Source organism: Zingiber officinale, unplaced genomic scaffold (genome assembly GCF_018446385.1).
Source record: "Zingiber officinale cultivar Zhangliang unplaced genomic scaffold, Zo_v1.1 ctg63, whole genome shotgun sequence".
In the NCBI taxonomy this organism is placed as follows: domain Eukaryota; kingdom Viridiplantae; phylum Streptophyta; class Magnoliopsida; order Zingiberales; family Zingiberaceae; genus Zingiber; species Zingiber officinale.
The window spans coordinates 204358-228973 of NW_024589960.1; the positions used below are offsets into that span (position 1 = coordinate 204358).

Genomic DNA, 24616 nt, shown 5'->3' on the forward strand with positions numbered 1-24616 from the left:
GGTAAGAGTCCTTCGGACATGCCTTGTTCAGGTCACGAAAGTCGATACAGACTCGCCACTTGTTGTCCAATTTGGAGACGAGGACAACATTGGCGAGCCAGCTTGGGAACTGAACTTCCCTCACGTGTCTGGCTTGCGACAGCTTTTCTACCTCCGCCCGGATAATCAAGTTCTGCTCGACGCTGAAAACCCTTTTGTGTTGCTTTACTAGACGAGCGTCCGATCGGACATGTAGCTCATGCTGAGCTACACTTGGAGAGATGTCGGGCAACTCATGAGTTGACCATGCAAACACGTCATGGTTCCGCTGGAGGCAAGCAACCAATTCTGTCTTCTGCTTAGCCTCTAAGTCGGCAGCCACGGAAGTAGTGGCCTTCGCTCGGCAAGGATGGTTCTGGACTTCCTCTTTTTCCTCGTACACGAGGGTAGGAAGTTTTTCAAAATAGTGTTTACCTCGAGTCGCGGATTCTTCCGAGCGGCTTTGGCATCGGTTTTGACCATCTCGATGTAATAACACCGAGCGGCAAACTGGTTGCCCTTGACTTTTCCAACCCGGTCATCTATCAGGAACTTAATTTTCTGACAATAGATAGAGATTGCTGCCCTGAACTCGTTAAGGGTCAATCATCCTAGGATGATGTTGTAAGCTAAGAGGACGTCCACCACGATGAAGTTCATGATCCTGATTCTCCTAAGCGACTCATCTCCGAGTGAAATGGCTAATCTTATTTGATCGATCGACAAAACTTCATTACCAGTGAATTCATACAGCGGAGTCATCCGGATCACCAAAATTCAACACTTTCGTATCTAGAATTCTTCGACTCCACAAACAAAACCATATCAACAACAGTGAACGCAAAAGAAATAAGAAAACATTAAACGATAAGTGTTTGGACTCAGCATTCAAATATCATGGCCTGTAGCACGAAAGAAACAACAGTGTTTAAATTAAAGTCTTGCTATTTATTTGTTCAACATCAGTTGCAGTAGTACTTAGCTGCAACTAGGACGACTCCTGGCTGACGGTTGTCTGAAGAGGCAAAAGGCTGTCGGCTTCTTTAATTTCTTCGTTTCTCTGTGTGACTGCCCTCGACATTCCGAACATCTGAAACATGCAACAGAAGAAGCTCAGAGTACTACCAATCCAAAATACAAGTTGTGTGATGTGTTTTCTCCACTGACCTTTTTAATCGTCTTCTGAAAGCAATTCTTGTGCTCATCCATCGATGCGTGAATGAATTCATCAATATGATCTCTCAGATCCTCTAAAAAGCCAGCATCATCTGATTTCTTCTTTCTGCATGAAGTCATGGCTGGATCAACTGAACGTGGCTTTTCGGATGGTGGTTTTTGTGTTTCCATTGCGAGATTTTAGCACGAATATAAAGTCACTACAAAATGATAATTTAGCCATTAGTGCAGATCATATAAATTAGACATAAAATTGATAAATTACCATTTTGCAAAACTTCACAATTTTGAAAATTATGTTGCCAGCATTTAGAAAATAGGCACGATCAAAATCCAAATGGCAAGTTTTACTAACACTTATTTTTTACATGCAATTTTATGAATGGAATTTTAATTTTTACTTGTTAATCAGATTATGGTGTATGATATGCGTAAATTTTCTGTCTTTTTTTTTTTTTTTTTTAGAAGTAGACTGTAATTTATTGGTTCCAGAAATACGATAAGGATAGACATTCAGGAAAATTTGTTTAAAGGAGAGAAGCATGCAGACAACGAAAACAATTTCTCGAACAAAATGGAACAATACGTTTCAGTTGCTGAGTGTTGACTAATGCAGGAGATGTATGAAGCTCCTTGAATGTGTCGTTGAATAATCTGACAATGCTTGTTCAAGCTCATTTAGTACTGCAGTGGCTAAATTAGAGCTTCTTATCTTACTATTCTAAACGAGCAGAACTTGAAAATTAATCATTTAAGTTGGTGGACAAATCTCTTATATTACTATCCACAAAGAAAATGATAAACCAGCTTCTTTATAAGACAGTGAATACATTCATTCGAACAAACTCATATGTAAGCTCGTATATAACTCAAATAATCTCAGATGTATGGTTATAAATAGCCCTTTGCACTCACTATCAATATTATAAGCCTACAAGCTCGATGGACATATGCGAACCTCTGTACTAACATGTACGATTTCGATAGAGTATCAAAGTTGGGATTGTAAGGTCGGGTGCAAGCTTGATCGAGTTAAATTTCAAAATAAATCAAGAATAAGCTCAGCCTAAAGTGAAGCTCATTTCCTGAGTAAAAGACCCTCAACAAAGCTCAAGCCCAATGAATATAAATGACCCAAATTTGGGCTTGAATTGTATCAAATTTTAGTTCATGCTCAATTATCATTAGTCAAACTAAACCTTAGAAGTTTGAGTAAGGTCAATCGGTGCGCAATTAGCATCCCTAATGTCGAAATCAATGAAATTTATAAAGAAACTTATTGTAACTTGCAAACAATTGATGCAAAAATATTTAGTGGTTGCTAACTAACCTATCCACTCCACTTGATTATGTGGATAAAGGAGTAGTGTCTATTTTTTAGCAGTAAATGTAGTGTTACTTGGTCAAGATGTACTCACCACAATTAAAGTGAGTAGCCTCTTTTGGAGAAAGTGGGTCCATGTAGTCCCCGCTTTCATCCTTTTACCTATATATATATATATATATATATATATATATATATACTTAGCAGGAAACTGAACTGGTTTTGTCTCTTCTTTGCTACTTCATCTTATTTCAAATTGTATTATTCTTTTCCCATATATTTTTCATACCAACATTGTGGTATGAGAGCTAAGATGAGGTTGCTACTGACGAAAGTGGATCATGTGGAGCTGAAGTTGTACGCATAGCCAAAAATGGGAATAAGAGTATGCTGAATTTGTCTCAATATTTGGAGCCCATCTTCAATAATCAGAATTATATATATATATATATATATATAATATATATATCAAGAGAAAGACCTTTATCTTTCAAGAACTCTGGATCTTGTAGCGATGGGATATGTTGAAAGATAAAAGAAAAACAGAAATGAAGGACTTTTAAAAGAAGGATGTGAAGGCCTATTGTCGTATGTGGTAGAAGGTTCAATTTTCCTTAGGATTGCAGATGCCACAAAAAAAATAAAATAAAATTATAGAATAAGGTAACAACGTGAAACTTCAAAATCTACATAAGAAATCATAGAATTTATGCATGGAGGTAAGGTTGGTTCTTGATTATTTTAAAGAGCATCTGTTGATAAGCGAGAGGTATGAAAAATTTGTCTATTTTACTTGGTTATTATTTGCTCATACTGGAAAGTAATGTTTCTTTGTTTTCACATTGTTTGGGCTGCAACTGAAAATTTTCCCTATGTACAAATTGTTTTACTAATCCATCCTTTTTTAGTTTACCATTTATACAGAAAAATAATGTTTCTTTATTTTCACTTATAGAAGCATATTTTGTGAACTAAAGATTTTTCAATCAAAAGCATAATTTGTTGTTTCGTGTTCAGTGTTCTTGTTGCTGTCTGATTTTACTTTTTTTTTGTCCTATTTTTCCATTTTTTTTTCTGTTTTCCTTTTTTGTTTTTGTCATGTTTTTCTATTGCTGGTACAGTATTTTTCTATTGTTGCCTGCTGGTACAGTGTTAATTTTATTTTGTTTTTAATTTTTCAAGTTATTTTCTTGTTCAATTATCATGGAAGATAGTAGCGATACTTCAACATATATATCAAAAGATCTGACATGAAATTATTTTCAAAGAGTTAATCCGAATAATAAAAATGGTTTAATTTGTAACTTTTGTCAAAAAGTTACAAAAGGAGTATCTATCGTGCAAAACAACATCTTGTTGGGGGTTTCGAAATACTACAACTTGTAAAAAATGTCCGCCTCATGTACGTGAAGAAATAAAAAATTTCATGGAGAAAAAGACGGAGAAAAGTAATCTTTCTAAACTTGGGACATTGGACTTTGAGGATGTAGACCCTCTTGGTGATGATATTAATATGGATGATATTGGAGCTAATGTTGTGTTACCTATAAGTACAAGTACAAGTTCTAGATCAGTGAATATGCAAAAAAAGGCCAAGACAAATAGGTCTGATATGTATTTTGCTCCTAATGTTGAAAGTAGAGGCAAATTACAATAAATGAGGCATACAAAAAGAATTGAGGGAAAAAACTTGTATGGTCATAACTAAGTGGATGTATGATACGACAATTTCATTTAATGTCATTAACTATTCAAGCTTGAAAAGGATGTTGGACCTGGTTGGCTTATATGGTGTAGGAATAAAAAAGACCTAGTTATCATAAGGTGCGGGTTCCTTTTCTAAAAAAAACTATTGATAGTGTGACAAATGATTACATTAAGTCGTGCAAAACAGAATGCGCCAAGTATGGTTGTAGTTTGATGGCAGATGGTGGACAAACAAAAGGCAGAGGACATTGATTAATTTTTTAACGAATTCTCCTAAATGTTCAGTTTTCATCGAATCGGTTGATGCTTCTAATTATGCAAAGACTGGAGAGAAAATATTTCAGTTGCTTGATCGATTTGTGGAGCGTGTAGGAGAAGCAAATATTGTTCAAGTTGTTATGGATAGTGCAAGTAACAATGTACTTGCTGGTAAGAATCTATTTAATTCTTTTTTATCAATATGTTTTTTCTTATTTATGTTAAACTTATCTAGTTTTCTAATTTTTTTTGTAGGAAAATTATTAGAAGCAAAAAGGCGACACCTATATTGGACTCCTTGTGCTGTTCACTACGTTGACTTGATCTTAGAAGATATTGGGAAATTGCCTGATTTTAAAACAAAAGAAGACAATAAGTGTGAATGCTTACATTTATGTTTGCCTAGGCATGGTAAATATGTTGAGGCAATACACAAGACAAAAAGAGCTTTGTCGGGCGGGTGTCACAAGATTTGCTATTTCTTTTCTCACTCTTGAAAGGATGCACCCACACAAGTAAAATTTAAGAAAAACATTCATTTCAAAGGATTGGACAGAGAGTAAATGGGCAAAAGAAGCGGCGGGGAAGAAGGTAACTAAAATCATCATAACATTTAGATTTTGGAGCAGTGTTGTGCATATTTTAAATGTATATGGCCCTTTAGTCCGTGTTCTGAGACTAGTTGATGGTGAAAGAAAACCTACAATGGGTTATATTTATGAGGCTATGGATAGGACAAAAGAAACAATTATGAAGGTCTTTAAGGAGAAAGAAGAGAAATACAAAGAAGTGTTTGAGATCATTGATAAAAGATGGAAATGTCAACTTCATCGGTCTCTGCTTGTTGCAGGACATTATTTGAATCCAGAATATTTTTATTCATACACAGATTCAAATATCTATGGAGAAGCGGTGAATGGTTTGTTTGAAACTATGGAGAGATTGGTTTCAAGCGCTATTGAGCAAGATAAAATCACTACTCAGCTCTCTATATATCGAAATGCAAAAGGGCTATTTGAGAGGAATGTGACAATTAGACATAGAAGAGCATTATCTCCAACAGAATGGTGTGAATGCTACAAAGTAAATACCCCAGAATTGTAAAAGTTTGCTATTAAAGTGCTTAGCCTCACTTGTAGTGTTTCCGGCTGTGAGCGCAATTGGAGTGTATTTGAGCAGGTATGTAATAAATATAAATGTATAATACTATTAGTATGTTACTTTTATAAGTAGAAAATATTTTTTGCTATTTTATTATACTTATTATGATTTTTGACATTTTGTAGATTCACAGCAAAAAAAAGGAATAGGCTAGCTCAGCAGTGTTTAAATGATTTGGTATTTGAGAAATACAATCGTGCCTTAAAACTTCGGTATGATGCACGTGATAAGATTGACCTCATCTATTTGACAGATATTAATGATAGTAATGAATGGTTAATGGATAAAATGGATGGAGAAAGTGATAATGAAGAAGATGAGTTGGTTTTTGAAGGTGATGACTTGACATGGGATGTCGTTGCTAGGGCTAGTGGAGATGAAGAGCCTGCATATTGTACTAGAGGAAAAAACATTGCATCCATGACCTCTAATTCACATGCTAGGCCTACACAAGTCGAGAAGGGAAATACATCTTCCTCTATGAGACACTCATCTCTAAGACTTAGAGGTGATCAGACTTCACGGAGTTCCTAAATCTATTGTTTCTGATAGAGATGGGCGCTTCACCTCTCACTGTTGGGAGTGTGTTCAGAATGCACTAGGCACCAAACTCAAGTTCAGCACAGCTTTCCATCCACAGACTGATGGACAGACAGAGCGAGTAAATCAGATTCTAGAAGATATGCTCAGAGCTTGTGCACTAGATTTCAAGGGAAGTTGGTGCAAGTATCTGTGCTTAGCTGAATTTGCCTACAACAATAGCTATCATGCCACCATCAAAATGGCACCATATGAAGCGTTGTATGGCAGGAAGTGCAGATCACCCATTTGCTGACAAGAAGTAGGTGAAAGAAGAGAGATGGAAGTGGAACTGGGCATACAGACAGAGCAAAGTGAAGATCAGACAGAGAATTGAGACTGCCCAGAGTAGACAGAAGAGTTATGCTGACACACGTCGTAGGCCACTTGAATTCCAAGTAGAGAATTCAGTCTTTCTCAAGGTCGCTCCTATGAAGGGAGTGATGAGATTTGGCAAGAAGGGCAAATTAAGTCCTCGTTATGTAGGACCTTACCTGATCATAGAAAGGATTGGGAAAGTAGTTTACAAGCTGGATTTACCACAAGACATGTCAGCAATACACAATGTATTTCATGTCTCCATGCTAAAGAAGTGTCTCCATGACCCGAGTCAAATGATTCAGCCTCAGTCAGTGCAGATCCAAGAGGATCTTAGTTATGAGAGCAGACCTACACAGATAGTGGACAGAGCGGTCAAGAGACTAAGAAATAAAGAAGTGCCACTAGTGAAGGTTATCTGGCAGAACCAGAAGCACGAGGAAGTCACTTGGGAGCGGGAGGACAGTATGAGACAGAAGTATCCAGAGCTATTCTAAGTTCGAGGACGAACTTTTTATAAGGTATGGGGAATTGTAACGACCCAATTTTCCCTATTTTCGTTTAGTAGGGTTACAAAAAGAAAGAAGTTTTTTAAAAAAAAATGTTGAAGGTGAGATTCGAACCCACGATCTCGGGTCGGACTGACCCAAGCAAAACCAGCCCAACCAGCTGAGCTACACGATTTTTGTTAATCATATATGGAGCGATATATATTTAACTAGTAGTTAGGAACAGTAAAATAAATTGGAAATAAAAGGGGCGCGGCTGAGAATCGAAGCCCAGACCTGTGGCTTCGAGCAAAACTCAACGGACCAACTGCGCCAGCGGTCTTTGCTGATCAGATATGCAACGACAAGTATATAAGGTAAAGTTAGAAACGAAAATAACCTAAAGTATAAGATTTAAATCTTATTTCGAAAACCTAAAATTTTCTTTCATAATTCCCGATCCTTCACGCGCGACGGCGTTCCTGTGCTCGGGCGGAAACAACGCCGAGCCTAGGGCATCGATTTCGACGATCGGCCGAGCATCTTTTTGTGAGATCTTCACACGGTGGTGGTCACGTCGTCGAGGAGAGTACACGGGTGTCAAGGGCTCGCCGAAACAGCCACACCTCCGAAGCCCTAGAGGTCGTCTCCGTCGGTTGTAAGTGCAAGAACAAGGGGTGAGTTGCTTCTCACCTGCAGTAGGAGTAGTTCCGCGACATTGATCTTCTTTTCCTTTTGATTTCGGAATTCGATTTCATTCCTTATCATCCACAGCATGTCTTTTTGTTTCGGATTTATGCTAGTCCTTGTGTTGATTTCGGAGCATGTTTCATGAAGCTTGTATTTTTTCTTTGTTGCTGCCGTGAATCCAAAAAGAAAGAACAGAAGGATAGTTTAGGTTAGGCATGAAGAACAGATTCGAATCTAGGTTATCAATGATAATTCTCTTACCTTTGATGTCATGAGTTTGTTAAAGAAGAGGAGTAGGAATTTGAATGGGTAGGCATGTTGTTTAGACCTTTGCTTAGATCTACTTCTTTTATTACTTTTTCTGGTATTATTATGTCCCCACGGAATGGAGCTTTGGAATTTATTCTTAGCTTGGGTCTGAAACAAGTGATTTTTGTTTGTCATGTTCAAGGAAGTATAGATGGATTCGGGTTTAATGAGGGCATGAAATTGTAAACGTTGTATCTCTTAAAGCGTGAGCCTTTGATGTGCACTTCTGTATATCAAGTAGCTTGTGAGGTTGGATCACATATATAGCATTGTAGTTTAAGCCTTTTAACAGTAGCTTTTATTTGTTATCACATTTATGTGTACAGCCCTTCCATGCTATTACTAAATAACAGTAGCTTTGTTTGTTATCAAGTGAACATGGACAATCTTAATAGTAGCTTTGTGTGAACACCAGTAGCCTTAACAGTCTTCATTGCTATTAGTTGAACATCAGTAGAATTCATTTGCTATTAATTAAGCATGATCAGTTCCCTTTGCCACTAGATGTGCACGGTGATACTTTTTAGTCTCTTTTGCTATTAGAATATCTTGAGCATGCAGTTATTAGTTTCTTTGCTATTACATAAGCCTGAGTTTCTATCTTTAAGAACTATAAGCAAGAAAGACTAAGGTTTAGACTTGATTTCAATTCCAGAATATTGAATATCAAAAGCGCACACAAGGTGTTTGCTTAAATGCCAAGTAAGGGCAAGTATAAAGAAGTTATAGTTAAAAAGAAAGTATTTTACTTTTAAAGGGCATGTACCGGACACAAGGTCCAAGGGATGGGCTCCAAGATGCCCCTAGGCACAAGGCCTAGAAGTATCTTAGTAGTTTCGGGATTAGCTACCTCGATTCTTATTAAGAATGCGCGCTAAGTGGTACAATGCCGGGCCCAAAAGAAGTTTATTATTATTTTGAAGTATTAAAGTATAAGTTTTTTTTAAACAAATGAAACGAGCTTCAAATCTGTTTAGAATTAGAAAGTTTAGTTTCTTGTTATTTGAAGCATGCAGTAGTAGTTTTATTTGTTTCTTGCTACTAGATTGTTCAGCATGTTTAGTAGTTTTACATGTTTAGTAGCTTTACATGTTTAGTATGCTTCTTTTATTGGTTTATGAGCATGATTAGCTATACATGTTTAGTATTTCAGATAGCATAATTCCTTTGCTATATATGAGCATGAGTAGTTTTATATGTTAGCATTCAGTTTTGCATGTTTTTATTTATATACATGCATATCGAGTTTTTGTGAGTAGATAGCGCTCACTAAGCTTTATGCTTATAGACTGCACTTCCTCCTACTGCAGATAAAGGAAAGGAAAAGATTTAGCAAGGAAGGCGACAAGATGGTGGTGATGAAGGTGTGTGATGGCTGGACTATGGGGAGATCAAGAGTTTACTAAGGAATTGTCAAGACTTTTCTGTATTGAGTTCTTTTAGTTTTCTTTAAATGTTATTATGAGTTGAGATTGTAATTAAGTTTATTCCGCACTTGTAGTTGAGTTCTATTGATGGAGTGATATAGTTGTTTGCTATTGCTAGAGTAGTTTCCTTCTTTTATTTGTGATAGTATACTGCGTGGTTGTGAAATATATGTTCCAGCCGCCTGTGGCTGAGTATAGTTTGTTTGTATTGTTGGTTTGGTCACCGGTACAGGGGAGATTCTGTCGAAATTTTTCGGTAGGAATTCCTCGTGGTTTTTAATTATACCGGTTAAGTAGAGTTAGTAGTTAAGTAACGGTCACTCTTAGAGAGTAGTAGTAGTAGTAAGAAGGGTGGTCGTTACATGAATTCTCTATGCAAATTCATTCTTACAAGTGGCGCTCATTGTTAATTTGACCACTCTAGTTTACTAGGATAGATTTTAAATTTTTCTTATGCTTTATGTATTACATAAAAGCTGATTCCTGAAACACAGATGCACAATTTTATAAGTAGATATCATTTCATTGGATTGATAGACAATAATACAGTATGATCCAATTGTTTTTGACATATGAAATGATTAAGTCTTTTTATTATCATTAATGTTGGCACACTTTTACTATGATAGAAAGTTAAACTCATTCTCAGATTAGGATATGATGAACATGGGTCATAACGTGCATAACATTGAATATTTTACTTGTGAACGATGAGTCACTTCTAGATAATGACTATGGCAATAAGACCTTAAACCTATGAGATGGTTCCAGGACAATTAGTAGTTATATCAATTTCTCTCCTTGACCACACATTGGCTACATGTGTGCACGTGATGTCATTCGCTATTGTATTTGTGTGGGACATTGCATGTCAAACCATCCTCATTCGATGATAGTTATAGTTAGCAATTGTAGATGGTTTCAGGGCAATTAGTAGTTATATCAATTTCTCTCCTTAACCACACATTGGATCAATGTGTGCACGTGATGTCATTCACAACTGTATTTGTGTTGGACATTGCATGTCAATCCATGCTCATTCGATGATAGTTATAATTGTTAGCATTTGTATGTGATATTGTAGTGTTATATTTATTATTATGTGAGATGTATATATAGTTTAGAACTAGAATTCAAACCATTGTGCAATTTTTAATTAAAATTTTCAGGTTCTTACACAGTAGATTTTAACCCATGTGATATGTAAACAACTCTATATATTAAAATAATATTTTAAAATAGTTAGATGGAAGTTGGCATCTGAAACTACTATTAGTTAAAATTTCAAAATATGAAAATCTTTAGAAGTTTTTAAGATATATATGTATATAGGTGTCATATCTATATTTGCTCTTAATTATCTCATTAAAAATTATGCCATGCAAAAATATTTAAATGCAAAATCAAATACTTCATCATTTTTTAAATTTTTAATTCACCTAAACAATAAACATTAAAGATTAAACCAATTCAAATGCTCTTCATGCTGAATTAATTATTATTTCTAATATTTATTGATTTTTTCCAACATTTATTATCAATAGTTTATGCAAATTATTTATTTCAATATGTTGCAACCAAATTGCTATTTGATTTTAACATTTAAATAGATGTTCAGTCTAGTGGGTATAGATTTTGCATGCATCCGTCTAAATTTTTTTCATGTTAAAGTTGCACTTTATCATTTTTTTTATCTCACCCTTGTTGACTCCCCTGCTTTATCATTCTTTTATTGTTGTTTTTTGCTTAGCAGTTGCCTAAGAGATTGTCACATTGTCATTGTTGGAACCATGCCATAAGGGCCAGGAAGGAGAATATTTAGGATAGAAGTATTACTATACAATTTTATTTAGAGTAAGATATAATTATTAACTAAAGAATCCAAGAGATGCTCCTTTCGATTTGCTTACATAGTGCAAGGAAAAATATTTGTTGTTTTGACTGTAACACAATTTTGATAAATACTAATGGTTTGTGATGCTTTAATATGAAAAAGTATCAAATTGTTGTTATTTTCATTCTTAAGGTATTATTTATACATTCTCAGCGCACAGAGTTTAATGAAGGCATGCAAAATATATAGCCAATCCAAAATAGTTGGGACACATACAGCTTACTGAAGATGATGATGAACCAATCTAGGATTATCCATTTCCAAGCGTATTAAAACTTTTTAAAGATCATGAGTTGTTTAGGATGTAGATGATATCTATTCCTTGATAGTTTGTCTAGAAACTTAACCAAATATTGGGGTTATATGTCTATGAAAATCATGATATTTTGGTTCATTGAAAGCATTATGATTGCTTCATAATATTTTATCAATACAATTTAGTGTGAATAACATCATCATATTAGGGACCAATTTTAAAACTCAGTCACTAATAATATAGTAGAAAATTAAAAATAAAACAAAATTCCCATGTTCGAGCATTATCTAATAACAACCCATCATTATCTAATAACTTCATTCAATCGTTAATTAAAATTTGATTAGTTACAAATTCCCATGTTTCTGGGAGAGTTAAAACTATTGATAACCAACCCCTTATATTATGTCATCTAAATTTTGAGCCAAAGTAAATTCATAAAGAATTTTCACAAAACAATTTAAGATCTTTATATGAACATTTTCTTTTTCATATTTCTAATTACTTTCTTAATCCATTATATCCACTCACTTTCTAAATTCACAGTCAACTTTTTTCCAACTGCCATATATATACAAGTAATCCTTTGAGGCTTATAATCTGTTGTAATTAACAGTTTAATAAATTAATTAATCTAGCAAACCAAACGCATCCTAATTAAATCACTCTTTTACTTTAGTTTGTTAAAGAGTTAACAAAATTCTTAAATTTAACAAATAACTCATAACAAAATGCCTCTATACTCAATGGAAAAGACCATTGATGGAAACACAAGAAAACACAAATTCATAAGTTTTGCTTTTCTACTTCCTTTTAGACAATCTTTTTGCATTATTTTCCCCCTTAATTGCTCTTCTAATTCGATAGCTCGCAAGCATCAAGATGGACCCTGATATAGGACGTATTTTACTCATTCTATTTGGAATACTAGGTAATTAATTAAATACGAATCATCCACTTAATCTTGGTTTTCAATATTTTCTTTATTTCTTTTATCATGGATTTCTTTTAAATGCTCCCTATTATTACGGGCAACATCACCTCTTTCTTGGTTTATCTTTCCCCAATGTAAGTACACACCAAATTTTCTCAACTAATTAATTAATTAGTTAATTATGACAATTATATAAGTTAATCACTAATTAATGACTGCAGCCCTACTTTTATCAAAATCTACTGCACCAAATCAGCATGAGGAGTCCAGTCGTTGCCTTGAAAAGAAGGAAAGTCATTTATAAATAGATAGAAGAAAACCTGAAAAACTTACAAAAACGTTTCTTCCGGAGTATTTGGATCCTCTACATAAGGAACCTGTAAAAACAATGAACTGTCAAAATCAAAACAAAACAAAAAAAAAAATCAGCATACTCGCAACAAAATAGCAGGGCCAGGCCGTGCAGGGCCACGTGCGGCCCATTGCACACCAGAACGTGCAGGGTAACGGCCCATCGCACAAAGGAACGGGCAAGGACCGCACCCCATAGGGCTACGAAGACCAGGCCGCCAGATCTCCCCGGCTGCACCAGGCTGCACACGGCAGATCCAGTGGCCCGCCGGATCTGCACGACCACATAGGGCTGCGCAGGCCACACATCCGGCGGCTGGGCCGCTGGATCTGCTCGGCTGGACCAAGCTGCGAAAGGTAGACCGCCGGATCTGCCCTCTAGCACGCCGGAGCTGTGCAGGCTACAGATCCGGCGGCTGGGCCGCCGGATCTGCCCGGCTGGACCAGGCTGCGCGCCGGATCTGCCCACTAGCAGACACCGGAGCGAGAGATCTGGCCTCTAGGTCATAGATCCGGCGGCCCAGCCATCGGATCTACAATCACCGGAGAGAGAAAGAGAAATACCCTTGGCACCCAACCTTCCTTCGCACCCGAGCCGCCGGATCTACAACCACCGGAGAGAGAGAGAAAGAGAAATACCCTTGGCACCCAACCTTCCTTCGCACCCGAGCCGCCGGATCTTCAACCACCGGAGAGAGACCCTTCGCACCGGCCTTCCTTCGGACACGGCAACAAAACCCTTGCCACCCAGCCTACCTTCGCACACGGCAACCCTAAACATAGGATTATTCGCGGTCGTCGCGGAATTCGTGGCAACATTGCAACGGATACATTTAGCAACGAAAATTCGTGAACTTAACAATTTTATTATTAATTTTGTGATGAATTTATCTAATTTTGTTATTGATTTTTGATTATTTACTAATTTTATTATAGATTTATAATGAATTTTTTTCGTGGTTAAATGGATTTTTTTATGAATTTTTTTGTTATGGATTTTTTTTATTATTTTCTTATTTTTCATTATTGCTCTATGAAATAATTTAGATGAAAGAAAAATTCTTAATCACAATGTTAATCCTCATGTTCACAACACTTTGGTTCCACTTATTTGCTTCAACTCCTTCATGCAAATATCATTACCTAATTATTCCTCAGATTTTTTTAGGTACAAAAAGTCTAAAAATAAGTATATTTTCTCTTAAATTCAGCATTTTAAATTAGAATCGAGTATATTTTCTATTAAAATTTGCCCTCATATTTTTTAGATTCAAAAAGTTTAAAAATTGATATAATTCCGATTAAATTCAGCACTTTAAATTAGAGTCGAGTATATTTTCAATCAAATTGAGCACGACTTTCTAATTGCCCCTCAGATTTTTTAGGTATAAAAAATATAAAAATGAGTATAATTACTCTTAAATTTAACACTTTAAATTAGAATCGAGTATATCAAAATTGCCCCTCATATTTTTTAAGTACAAAGAGTCTAAAAATGAGTATAATTCCTATTAAATTCAGCACTTTAAACTAGAATCTAGTATATTTTCTATCAAATTGAGTACGACTTTTTTCCTACTTACTATAATTTTTCCTAAATTCAGTATCATTTAAATAAGATCTAGTATATTTTTTATCAAATTGAGCATCATTTAAAAAAAAATCTAGTATATTTTACATCCAATTGAGGTGGAAAAAAACTCATGCTCATTTTTTTAGAAAATATATTAAAATCTAGTTTGATGTACCAAATTTAAGAATAAATATACTTATTTTTTACTTTTTATACCTAAAAATATCAGGGGTAGTTAGGTAAATTAGTATCCACTATATTTGACTGGGGAGTGAAAATAAAAATTTTTATCAATGGGGACTGCATGCAAAATTTTGTTTCTGATTAAGGGCTGCATGTAAATTTTCCCAAATAAGAGCACAATGTCAAAATCTAAAAGAATATTTTTCTTAGGAAGTTGCATTAATGGTAGCGATAGTTTTTGAACATACCTCTTGAAGGTAGGTTAGTGCACAATAATCATCTTCTCGATAACACTCAAAATTTGCATATGCTTTGGTAACATGGGATCTTATATCATCAAGTTGTTCAGTGAGTCTTCTTAACATCTACATCAGTTCTCTTCCTTTATAAACATTCTCATGCCTCATTTCCTTCATGTCATTTTCGAGTTTCTGTATCTACATTTTGAGCTGCTCGACATCAATTTGAATCCAGAAGTACCCTAAAACTCCATCCCAAACGATTTTTTTTCATGTTTCGTATTTAGGACTAGTTTGCTCGAGCCATGCTGGTCCTCATGGAAATTGTTAGCTTTGGTCTTCCATTGGGTTTCTAAATGAAACTCCAGTAAATTTGTTTGTTTCAAAATACTGTTATTAAAAGTTCACTCAAAGATAATACTTTAAAAGTATTGTCGTTTTTTTGTAAAGATAATATTTTTGTAACACTTTAAAAATATTGTTATTTTTGATAAAGACAATACTTTTGTAATATTTTGAAAGCGTTATTTTTTTTTAAATAAAAAAAATCATATTTAATTTCCTATTTACAAAATCATTCTTTTTATATTTACAAAATCATTATTTTTATTTGACCTTGCTATAGAAACAAAATTATGATCAACCTAAACTACTATTATTTTCTATTTACATAATTCCTAAAAGGATGGTACTACTGTCAACATGATTAAAAAAATCGAAGATAATTGATATGTCTATATTCAAATTTGACATAATAATAGTTAATCAGCTAAGCTAAATTCATACAAAAATGATAGAATTCAGTTACAAAGTAGATATTCGTATATAATCATACGATGCAAGAGAAAACAAAGTAAAAAATCAAAGACTAGACTAGTCTATAAGAATAAATCAACAGATGATGGAAATAGATTTTTTGGGTTACGACGAGATCCATTAGATGTATCTGATTTTCGGGGTTGGAACATTACAATTTACTTGAAAGAAGTGCAGTGTAGCATAGCTTCTAATATTCCTTGTAGGATATTTTGCATCCAGGGTCTAGTAGATGGCAGACGAGTACTTGGTGTTGATGGGAATCTGCAAGAATATCAAAAGAATTGTAGTTTTTTTATAAAAAAATTGATATACTCAATGAATAAATGAGTTATAACTACAACTGAGAACAAGGGTCATTAACAAAAAGTTAAATAGATAAAGTTAATCATATTCATAAGAAAATATAATTCAAAGAAAATTTACAATCACATAATGATAAAAGAGCCTTAGATACTGACAATTAAATAATTAAATAACTATGATGATTTGAAATCTCAGATTTAAAAAGTTAGTTTAAAAAACTCAAATCTCACATAATGATAAAGTTGGGTTTTTTTTTAAAAAAATGTCATCCCATGTCATGCCAATGCATACATAAAGTTAAGCTAATATTTTTTTTAAAAAAAAAGAAGGATGTCACCCATGAGTGCTCTCTTCAAAGTCCATATTGCATCAAGAAAATCAAACTTCAATTTAAACAAGGATGGTAATCTGTCAACATAGCTTACGACATCATGCAACAACTTCATATCACAAGCATGCCATGGAACCTCCTTGACAAGATTCCTAAGATACTTTAGCATTCTCAGGCTAAAAGACAGTTTCAAAGTAAATTTCACATTATTCTTCTGTTGATCTCAGGAAGTTGGTGGGTAAAACAACCTTTCACACAGTGTGAGGAGGCAAAGTAGCCTCTCACACACTTCAAGTAAACACAATGAAGTGTTTTAATTTGCTATAGAGATAATGTTGTCTGGAGTTCGCAAGTCAACTATTGAAGTGAACAGAGTGGCAACACAATCTGGTTGAACAGATTATGAAAATAAAGATCACCTCCTATGAAAATAAAGGTAAACTATTGAAGTGAACAGAGTGGCAACACAATCTGGTTTCACATTATTCCCTTCCTTATTCTTCGTTCCAAATCCATAACTCCCATGTATTCTCTCATATTCCTCATTTTTCACTCCGACATGTTCATTTAGATCACCTCCTATTAAAATCATTTCATTTGATGGAATATTTTGTAATATTTTATCTAAGTCCTCCTAAAATCTTAATTTGGTAGCTTCATCTAATCCTACTTGTAGTGCATATATGCTAATTATGTTCATAGTTTATTTTGCCACTATTATTTTAAGGGATATAATTCTATCTCCTTTTTTAACTACTTCTACAACTTTATCTTTTAACAAACTATCTACAATAATACCTACTCCATTTCTTGCTTTACTCTTTCCAGTATATCATAACTTAAAACCCGAGTTCTCTATCATCTTTGCCTTCTCACCTGTCCATTTTGTCTCTTGTACACACAAAATACTAATTTTTCTCCTAATCATCATATCTACTACCTCCATTGATTTACCAGTGAGAATTCCTATGTTCCATGTTCCAAATCTTAGATTATTAGTTTTCTTATCATATTTGTTCTTATCTAACTTATGGTGTGAGAACTCTTGCCTATTTAACACTACACCCAAGTTCTCATAGAGATGTAGCGGTCCTTGCTGAGACGTTACAGTCGGACCCTGTAACGCGAACTCTTGCATATTTATCACAACACCCAAGTTCTAAAGATGTAGCGGTCATTGCCAAGACGTTACAGTCGGACCCTGCAACACGTTCCTTCCGGGGAACAACCTAACATTAGCACAATAGTTTAATGAATTCATTCATTAAACATTTGTCATAGTTTAACGTTGGCTAGCAACCTAATGCAACCCTCCTCTTTTATCCGGGCTTGGGACCGGCCATGACCAATCCCATCATGGGCGGAGTTAATGTGTTTTATGCTATATGATTTGCCAAACAAAGAATGATATGCAATGAATGACAAATAATACAATTTGTAGATATATCTTACTGTTGTTTTTTCAATAGACGAGAACTACTTATTATCTTGACAATGAAATTTCTCAAGGATCAGATTAATGGAATGAAGAATATTCTAGATTTACAAGTTAATATCTATCTTCCTAAAGAAATAGAACCAAATAAAATAACAATGTTTCTTATTCTATGTCCATCGATAAAACTTCTTCTCTTTGATGATTGTACTCTGATAGTTGAATTGTTCTTTTTTGTTTCTGTTGCATAATGTTTTGTTGTAGTCCTGTGCCCTGATAAAGGAATTTTCCACAGTTGAACTTGGCCAATATCTTATTCTTGAAAAGCATAAAGATCCCATGCATGCGAACAATGAACCCTATTGTCTAGTTATCTTTTGCAGATTTGTTCATTATGATAAGTTATTCCATTTGTTAAGACGACAAAAAACTAGCGAAGTACCTTTGTGGGCACTAGGTGCACTAATTTACCTGCCAAAGATCCATTTCTTTGTTCTTTCTCAATCCAAATTTTCTCATTACTGTATGATGTGAACTGTGACCTTTGTTTTCAACTTTAAGAGTGAAAATTTCTTTTGCATAATACTGATGGTATTATTTTCTGTGGCAGATACACAGTGGTAGGTGTTTTGTCCCAGTCTCAAGCCGACAATCCTTTTTGATCAGTATATCTAGTAGAAGTAAGCATGCATATCGCATAACTATTTAGTCTTTGTGTATAGTTGAATTCTCCTGTAAATACTAATACTTTGTAATTGAATTCTATTGTTTTGGTACGAGTTTGAAATCATTAGCCGCGCTAATTAATGTTATTTTATATGTCAAATTTGAATCTAGACATGGTAAAAGAAAATTAATAGTCTTGTAAATATAAAAAAATAATTTTGTAAATAGATTTTTTTTTTATTTTAAAAAGACAACGCTTTTAAAGCGTTGCACAAGTGTTGTCTTTGCCAAAAACAACAACGCTTTTAAAGCGTTGCAATAATGATGTTTTTGCAAAAAATACACAACGCTTTTAAAGCGTTGCAAAAACGTTGTCTTTGCTACAAACGACAACGCTTTTAAAGCGTTGTCTTTGAGCAGACTTTTAACAACAGTACTTTTAACAACGCTTTTTCAGCCACATAGACAACGCTTTTAAAGCGTTGTCTATTAGCTTTTTTCTTGTAGTGCAGCCACACTTCGATCTTGCTTAGTATGTTTTCAACAGTACGATTTTCAGATTTCTCAAGAGATACAATGCTGTTTTCAGTTTCCAGAGCTCTAGAATGATATTGGCCAAGTTCAACTGTGGAAAATTCCTTTATCAGGGCACAGGACTACAGGACTACAACAAAACATTATGCAACAGTATCAAAAAAGAACAATTCAACTATCAGAGTGCAATCATCAAAGAGAAGAAGTTTTATCGATGGACATAGAATAAGAAACATTGTTATTTTATTTGGTTCTAGTGCTAAAGGAAGATAGATATTCCACCTTGCAAATCTAGAATCGATTCATCAATTCCATCAATCTGAGCCTTGAGAAATTTCAGGTTGTCCTCATGATGTTTAATTTTCAGTCCCAGTTTTTGTAGCTCTTCTAATTTCTGAAAGATTAAAGATAAGAATCATAATAGGGGTCCATAATCACATATAGTTCAAACAAAAAAAGTTTGAGAGTATTGAGAACTATCAGAGTTGATATATAGGCAGCGACCCAAGCCCATGATGACCGGTCATGGCCGCCCATGATGACCGGTCATGGCCGGTCCCAAGCCCGGATAAAAGAGGAGGGTTGCATTAGGTTGCTAGCCAACGTTAAACTATGACAAATGTTTAATGAATGAATTCATTAAACTATTGTGCTAATGTTAGGTTGTTCCCCGGAAGGAACGTGTTGCAGGGTCCGACTGTAACGTCTTGGCAATGACCGCTACATCTTTAGAACTTGGGTGTTGTGATAAATATGCAAGAGTTCGCGTTACAGGGTCCGACTGTAACGTCTCAGCAAGGACCGCTACATCTCTATGAGAACTTGGGTGTAGTGTTAAATAGGCAAGAGTTCTCACACCATAAGTTAGATAAGAACAAATATGATAAGAAAACTAATAATCTAAGATTTGGAACATGGAACATAGGAATTCTCACTGGTAAATCAATGGAGGTAGTAGATATGATGATTAGGAGAAAAATTAGTATTTTGTGTGTACAAGAGACAAAATGGACAGGTGAGAAGGCAAAGATGATAGAGAACTCGGGTTTTAAGTTATGATATACTGGAAAGAGTAAAGCAAGAAATGGAGTAGGTATTATTGTAGATAGTTTGTTAAAAGATAAAGTTGTAGAAGTAGTTAAAAAAGGAGATAGAATTATATCCCTTAAAATAATAGTGGCAAAATAAACTATGAACATAATTAGCATATATGCACTACAAGTAGGATTAGATGAAGCTACCAAATTAAGATTTTAGGAGGACTTAGATAAAATATTACAAAATATTCCATCAAATGAAATGATTTTAATAGGAGGTGATCTAAATGAACATGTCGGAGTGAAAAATGAGGAATATGAGAGAATACATGGGAGTTATGGATTTGGAACGAAGAATAAGGAAGGGAATAATGTGAAACCAGATTGTGTTGCCACTCTGTTCACTTCAATAGCTTACCTTTATTTTCATAGGAGGTGATCTTTATTTTCATAATCTGTTCAACCAGATTGTGTTGCCACTCTGTTCACTTCAATAGTTGACTTGCGAACTCCAGACAACATTATCTCTATAGCAAATTAAAACACTTCATTGTGTTTACTTGAAGTGTGTGAGAGGCTACTTTGCCTCCTCACACTGTGTGAAAGGTTGTTTTACCCACCAACTTCCTGAGATCAACAGAAGAATAATGTGAAATTTACTTTGAAACTGTCTTTTAGCCTGAGAATGCTAAAGTATCTTAGGAATCTTGTCAAGGAGGTTCCATGGCATGCTTGTGATATGAAGTTGTTGCATGATGTCGTAAGCTATGTTGACAGATTACCATCCTTGTTTAAATTGAAGTTTGATTTTCTTGATGCAATATGGACTTTGAAGAGAGCACTCATGGGTGACATCCTTCTTTTTTTAAAAAATATTAGCTTAACTTTATGTATGCATTGGCATGACATGGGATGACATTTTTTTTAAAAAAAACCCAACTTTATCATTATGTGAGATTTGAGTTTTTTAAACTAACTTTTTAAATCTGAGATTTCAAATCATCATAGTTATTTAATTATTTAATTGTCAGTATCTAAGGCTCTTTTATCATTATGTGATTGTAAATTTTCTTTGAATTATATTTTCTTATGAATATGATTAACTTTATCTATTTAACTTTTTGTTAATGACCCTTGTTCTCAGTTGTAGTTATAACTCATTTATTCATTGAGTATATCAATTTTTTTATAAAAAAACTACAATTCTTTTGATATTCTTGCAGATTCCCATCAACACCAAGTACTCGTCTGCCATCTACTAGACCCTGGATGCAAAATATCCTACAAGGAATATTAGAAGCTATGCTACACTGCACTTCTTTCAAGTAAATTGTAATGTTCCAACCCCGAAAATCAGATACATCTAATGGATCTCGTCGTAACCCAAAAAATCTATTTCCATCATCTGTTGATTTATTCTTATAGACTAGTCTAGTCTTTGATTTTTACTTTGTTTTCTCTTGCATCGTATGATTATATACGAATATCTACTTTGTAACTGAATTCTATCATTTTTGTATGAATTTAGCTTAGCTGATTAACTATTATTATGTCAAATTTGAATATAGACATATCAATTATCTTCGATTTTTTTAATCATGTTGACAGTAGTACCATCCTTTTAGGAATTATGTAAATAGAAAATAATAGTAGTTTAGGTTGATCATAATTTTGTTTCTATAGCAAGGTCAAATAAAAATAATGATTTTGTAAATATAAAAAGAATGATTTTGTAAATAGGAAATTAAATATGATTTTTTTATTTAAAAAAAAATAACGCTTTCAAAATATTACAAAAGTATTGTCTTTATCAAAAATAACAATATTTTTAAAGTGTTACAAAAATATTATCTTTACAAAAAAACGACAATACTTTTAAAGTATTATCTTTGAGTGAACTTTTAATAACAGTATTTTGAAACAAACAAATTTACTGGAGTTTCATTTAGAAACCCAATGGAAGACCAAAGCTAACAATTTCCATGAGGACCAGCATGGCTCGAGCAAACTAGTCCTAAATACGAAACATGAAAAAAAATCGTTTGGGATGGAGTTTTAGGGTACTTCTGGATTCAAATTGATGTCGAGCAGCTCAAAATGTAGATACAGAAACTCGAAAATGACATGAAGGAAATGAGGCATGAGAATGTTTATAAAGGAAGAGAACTGATGTAGATATTAAGAAGACTCACTGAACAACTTGATGATATAAGATCCCATGTTACCAAAGCAGATGCAAATTTTGAGTGTTATCGAGAAGATGATTATTGTGCACTAACCTACCTTCAAGAGGTATGTTCAAAAACTATCGCTACCATTAATGCAACTTCCTAAGAAAAATATTCTTTTAGATTTTGACATTGTGCTCTTATTTGGGAAAATTTACATGCAGCCCTTAATCAGAAACAAAATTTTGCATGCAGTCCCCATTGATAAAAATTTTTATTTTCACTCCCCAGTCAAATATAGTGGATACTAATTTACCTAACTACCCCTGATATTTTTAGGTATAAAAAGTAAAAAATAAGTATATTTATTCTTAAATTTGGTACATCAAACTAGATTTTAATATATTTTCTAAAAAAATGAGCATGAGTTTTTTTCCACCTCAATTGGATGTAAAATATACTAGATTTTTTTTAAATGATGCTCGATTTGATAAAAATATACTAGATCTTATTTAAATGATCTTGAATTTAGGAAAAATTATAGTAAGTAGGAAAAAGTCGTACTCAATTTGATAGAAAATATACTAGATTCTAGTTTAAAGTGCTGAATTTAATAGGAATTATACTCATTTTTAGACTCTTTGTACTTAAAAAATATGAGGGGCAATTTTGATATACTCGATTCTAATTTAAAGTGTTAAATTTAAGAGTAATTATACTCATTTTTATATTTTTTATACCTAAAAAATCTGAGGGGCAATTAGAAAGTCGTGCTCAATTTGATTGAAAATATACTCGACTCTAATTTAAAGTGCTGAATTTAATCGGAATTATATCAATTTTTAAACTTTTTTAATCTAAAAAATATGAGGGCAAATTTTAATAGAAAATATACTCGATTCTAATTTAAAATGCTGAATTTAAGAGAAAATATACTTATTTTTAGACTTTTTGTACCTAAAAAAATCTGAGGAATAATTAGGTAATGATATTTGCATGAAGGAGTTGAAGCAAATAAGTGGAACCAAAGTGTTGTGAACATGAGGATTAACATTGTGATTAAGAATTTTTCTTTCATCTAAATTATTTCATAGAGCAATAATGAAAAATAAGAAAATAATAAAAAAAATCCATAACAAAAAAATTCATAAAAAAATCCATTTAACCACGAAAAAAATTCATTATAAATCTATAATAAAATTAGTAAATAATCAAAAATCAATAACAAAATTAGATAAATTCATCACAAAATTAATAATAAAATTGTTAAGTTCACGAATTTTCGTTGCTAAATGTATCCGTTGCAATGTTGCCACGAATTCCGCGACGACCGCGAATAATCCTATGTTTAGGGTTGCCGTGTGCGAAGGTAGGCTGGGTGGCAAGGGTTTTGTTGCCGTGTCCGAAGGAAGGCCGGTGCGAAGGGTCTCTCTCCGGTGGTTGAAGATCCGGCGGCTCGGGTGCGAAGGAAGGTTGGGTGCCAAGGGTATTTCTCTTTCTCTCTCTCTCCGGTGGTTGTAGATCCGGCGGCTCGGGTGCGAAGGAAGGTTGGGTGGGAAGGGTATTTCTCTTTCTCTCTCCGGTGATTGTAGATCCGACGGCTGGGCCGCCGGATCTATGACCTAGAGGCCAGATCTCTCGCTCCGGTGTCTGCTAGTGGGCAGATCCGGCGCGCAGCCTGGTCCAGCCGGGCAGATCCGGCGGCCCAGCCGCCGGATCTGTAGCCTGCACAGCTCCGGCGTGCTAGAGGGCAGATCCGGCGGTCTACCTTTCGCAGCTTGGTCCAGCCGAGCAGATCCAGCGGCCCAGCCGCCGGATGTGTGGCCTACGCAGCCCTATGTGGTCGTGCAGATCCGGCGGGCCACTGGATCTGCCGTGTGCAGCCTGGTGCAGCCGGGGAGATCTGGCGGCCTGGTCTTCGTAGCCCTATGGGGTGCGGTCCTTGCCCGTTCCTTTGTGCGATGGGCCGTTACCCTGCACGTTCTGGTGTGCAATGGGCCGCACGTGGCCCTGCACGGCCTGGCCCTGCTATTTTGTTGCGAGTATGCTGATTTTTTTTTTGTTTTGTTTTGATTTTGACAGTTCATTGTTTTTACAGGTTCCTTATGTAGAGGATCCAAATACTCCGGAAGAAACGTTTTTGTAAGTTTTTCAGGTTTTCTTCTATCTATTTATAAATGACTTTCCTTCTTTTCAAGGCAACGACTGGACTCCTCATGCTGATTTGGTGCAGTAGATTTTGATAAAAGTAGGGCTGCAGTCATTAATTAGTGATTAACTTATATAATTGTCATAATTAACTAATTAATTAATTAGTTGAGAAAATTTGGTGTGTACTTACATTGGGGAAAGATAAACCAAGAAAGAGGTGATGTTGCCCGTAATAATAGGGAGCATTTAAAAGAAATCCATGATAAAAGAAATAAAGAAAATATTGA

The 24616-nt window shown here is 34.6% G+C and overlaps 1 protein-coding gene and 1 long non-coding RNA gene across 3 annotated transcripts; one reads left to right on the forward strand and one right to left on the reverse strand.

Annotated features, from left to right (window-relative positions):
• Nucleotides 1–853: 853 nt before the first annotated feature.
• LOC122037569 lies at nt 854–13627 on the reverse strand. Of its 2 annotated transcripts, none has more exons than XM_042597097.1 (4): nt 13530–13627; nt 12873–12916; nt 1186–1394; nt 854–1108 (listed from the first exon to the last, which is right to left on the reverse strand). In XM_042597097.1, exons 3-4 carry the CDS (start codon nt 1363–1365, stop codon nt 1007–1009), a joined length of 282 nt encoding a protein of 93 aa, XP_042453031.1. In that variant the 5' UTR covers nt 1366–1394; nt 12873–12916; nt 13530–13627; the 3' UTR covers nt 854–1006. The 2 variants fall into 2 exon arrangements, with proteins under 2 accessions (XP_042453031.1, XP_042453030.1); XM_042597096.1 differs by having other exon boundaries at nt 13455–13592.
• A 9844-nt stretch (nt 13628–23471) lies between these two features.
• Nucleotides 23472–24391, forward strand: LOC122037564. The gene is made up of 2 exons (XR_006127676.1): nt 23472–23664; nt 24277–24391. It is a non-coding gene; the product is annotated as an uncharacterized LOC122037564 (long non-coding RNA).
• Nucleotides 24392–24616: the final 225 nt, after the last annotated feature.

Excerpts from the sequence above, each read along its gene's own strand:
- LOC122037569 (XM_042597097.1), bottom strand. The coding sequence starts at position 1,365 with ATGGAAACACAAAAACCACCATCCGAAAAGCCACGTTCAGTTGATCCA. Across the intron at positions 1,109-1,185 it reads TTCAGAAGACGATTAAAAAG|ATGTTCGGAATGTCGAGGGC; the intron begins GTCAGTGGAGAA and ends TGCATGTTTCAG.